Source organism: Wasmannia auropunctata, unplaced genomic scaffold, assembly GCF_000956235.1.
Source record: "Wasmannia auropunctata unplaced genomic scaffold, wasmannia.A_1.0 LD336085.1, whole genome shotgun sequence".
Classification (NCBI taxonomy): Eukaryota; Metazoa; Arthropoda; class Insecta; order Hymenoptera; family Formicidae; genus Wasmannia; species Wasmannia auropunctata.
The window spans coordinates 1,584,368-1,587,606 of record NW_012026805.1 but is presented as its reverse complement, the minus strand read 5'-3'; the positions used below and the strand labels follow the sequence as shown (position 1 = coordinate 1,587,606).

General features: G+C 39.6%; 1 protein-coding gene across 3 annotated transcripts in view; it reads left to right on the top strand.

The window, feature by feature from the left end:
* Window positions 1-336: 336 nt before the first annotated feature.
* LOC105448462 (protein diaphanous) overlaps window positions 337-3,239 on the top strand; it is a 26,012-nt gene continuing 23,109 nt past the window's right edge. For 2 of the 3 annotated variants that reach the window (XM_011687021.1, XM_011687018.1), the window contains exon 1: window positions 1,729-2,872. In XM_011687021.1, coding sequence (XP_011685323.1) covers window positions 2,816-2,872 — 57 coding nt within the window. In that variant the 5' untranslated portion in view covers window positions 1,729-2,815. Of the gene's footprint in view, window positions 700-1,727; window positions 2,873-3,239 lie in introns of those variants that run through there. The other variant, XM_011687019.1, reaches the window with a different exon arrangement.

Sequence of the window (3,239 nt, the reverse complement as noted above, 5' to 3'; positions counted from 1 at the left end):
AGCTGGACCTATAGTCATCACAGATTGGCTACGCCGTTTTGCATCCAGCCAATCAAAAATTGAGGCCCACTTATGCCAGTCTCTCAGGGCGAATTTACACCTTGACAGAAAAGCGGAAAACAGAAAAGCAGAAGCCAATCAGAACTCGCGTTGGTAGTCAATAGTTTCTGGTTTCTGCTTTTCTTGCTACCAGTGCGAGTTCTGATTGGCTTTTACTTTTCTGTTTTTCGCTTTTTTGTCAAGGTGTGAATTCGCCCTCATTGTAGAATCAGCTTCATGCGAATGCGCCTTGACGAGCGCGTGCCTTTCGTGTGCAGCGATCGGCCGGTAGATCGTCTCGCGGCGCTGTTCGCGCATGTTGTGTTGCGTCGCCTGCGTCGGTGAGTCGGTCACGCAATTCGGGATTGTCGCAACAAGTACGGCGTGCGCCGTGCTGTAACGGACTTTTTTTTTCACGGGGTCGCGTTACTCGCGTTTAGAAAGGAGCCGCTTGAAAAATTCCCATCGAGTGTCTCGTGCGCGCCTGTGTCCCCCGACGCGCATTAATTCGCGGCTGTGCATCACATCCTATCGATTCGCCGCCCTTTTTTTTCGCTGGTTGGCGAGAGAGAGTGAGAGGGAGTGAGAGATCGACGACGCTGGGCAGGGTGCCGACGTAAAAGCGCGCAAATCCGAGTGAGAGGCCGTCGACGAGTTCAGGTATGTAATACAAAACCGCCGCGGGCGAACGATTTTCCCGGATGAGAGAAAAATTCCTCCAGCTCAGTTCCCCAGTCGGGAACGATGAACGACGTGGTTCGCACTGGGCGCATCACGTCGAGAATTAACCTTAACGGTACGTTGCTTCGTTTGACAAATCGATTCGCCAGAGACTCGGTGAAGAGATCCAATCGCGTTCCCGTGTCAAGGCCGATTTTTTTTTCTCGCCCGTCCGACGCCACTTGTCAACATTGACACGGTCCGTGACATTATTCCGTAGAATTCGACTGTATTTCCAAAGCTAACCTTTTGGGGCGCTTTGGTTATGCCTCCGATCCTCTTTCGTCAGTTTAATAAAATTACTTGAGAGAAAGCTCAATTAAAAAAGAAGGAATATCATAATACAAGTTTAAGAAGTCTTCTTGCGCCAGATAATCGGTATCAATAGGTCAAAGGCACTCAGGTGTATCCAAGTTAATTAAAAAAGAAAGAATATCGTAATACAAGTTTAAGAAGCCTTGCGCCAAATAACTAATCGGTATCAATAGGTCGAAGGTACTCAGGTGTATCCAACTTGAACAGTTCTGAAGGAAGAGAAACTTTATTCCCTTCTTTGAATACATATGCGCAAAAATAAAACTAAAAATATCGAATAAGCAAAATAATGGACAGTTCATAATTGTTGAAACGATATAAGTAACGTAATCAGGATTCGTTAATATTTACTTGCGATATGTACAGTATTTTTATATTCTGTAATAAAGATGCTTATATTTTTCTCGATGACCAACTTGTGACTAATGGCATGTTTGTACAATGATAATTTCCAAGAATAATGTATCTTTGATAAAAGGAGCAATATCCTATAATCCATCTGTTACGTTAAGTCCCAATTTAGAGCAGACTATACAAGCCAGTAAGTTTCACACGTTAAAAGGGCTCTTAAAACATTTACAATCCAAATTTGATTTCGCTTATTCGGGAAGCATATTTATTTGCAAGTAACCATTTTGCAATTCTGTTTTCAGACTAGAGAGATGCATCGAAGGAGGTAACAAATCTAGAAGACAGGATCATGGCAAACAGAAGGGACAAGCCTACTGGCTTTGTGAGTAGAATCATTAAATCTTAAAAATGAATGTTGATTTAAAGAAAAAAACTTATCAGTAAAAGAATATGAAGAGGAAATGAAGTACAATTGGTACACTTAAAACTATTTAGTGTTATAAATCATGTTATTGAATATGGAAAAATATGGATTGTCCAAGTTTTATGCTTAGAACGTTTAGAATAATTCAGATTGATTTAGATTTAGATTTGTGTATAGCAATGTACCAATATTATCATATTCAAGGCATATAAGTACGTGATTGAATGAAAGCAATGAAGATACTATTTTGAAATCTAATTGCACCTTATTCCATCTCAACAATCAAATCATTGCACACGATAGTGTAGTATTCTGAGATGACTCTACACTCGTACACGGAAAGGATTTTGCTGAAAGATCTAAAATTTAGCTGAATACAAATCTGAAAATAATTCTGTTGAACCATCAAAATAATTGTATTGGAAACTCAATATTGATGAAAAATGCTGTAAGAAATGTTGTCATTCTAGCAATCAGTTTGAGTTTCCGACATAATTACTTTGGTGATCGAGCGAAATTATTTTCAGATCTGTATATTGAGCGAAAATTTACGATCTCTTTTAGCAAAATCGTTCTTTCCGTGTTTGATTATTTTATGCCACTATTTTTAACTCGAGTTGCAATATTAGAGGATCGTACGTTCTACGAATATTTGTACCTTTTCGATGCTTCTTATCTCTGCGAGTTTCGCAATCGTAACGTTGGTAGTATCAGCGCTTTACCATTTGCCTATGTACGACAGTCGCGGTCTCGATACCACCGAGGCACGATCGAATGCTATTGATTCTCGATTCTCTTTCCTCCGGTCGCGCATATTATCGCGGATATCGGTTCCATCGATTAACAGACGTCATTTCAGCGTCGCGATTTCGCGATAACGCGTTTGAACACGTACACCAAAGTGCATCTCGGTAATGTTACAAGTATAAATTAGGCTCGAAGGAACGGCTCGGCAGAAGTAAAAGAATGTCTGGCATCCAAAGGAGAAAGAGTTGGTATCATAAAGCCGAGGCCAGCATCAAGGTAGGAACGACTTTTTGGAATCTCCACTTTCGGAAACCAGTTTTCGATAAAACGAGAGAAGTTTTTTGAACTATATATACATTTAAAAGAGTCGTGTAACGTAAAAACGTGCAACGTAATAAAAACGTAGACATTTGATTTCGAAAATGGAAGATGAGTCATATATAATTGTGTCGTGTATCGCAACGATAAAACGCGTTAATTATTAAGTACATGCCTCCGTTTATTTATTTGTGGATGAAAGCTATTGCTGCAACGGCAAAAAGAACGATTTTGTTGAAAGATCTAAAAATTTTGCTGAATACAGATTAAAAATAATTTTTGTTCAATAATCAAAATAATTTGTTAGATCGTTAAAAATGATAGG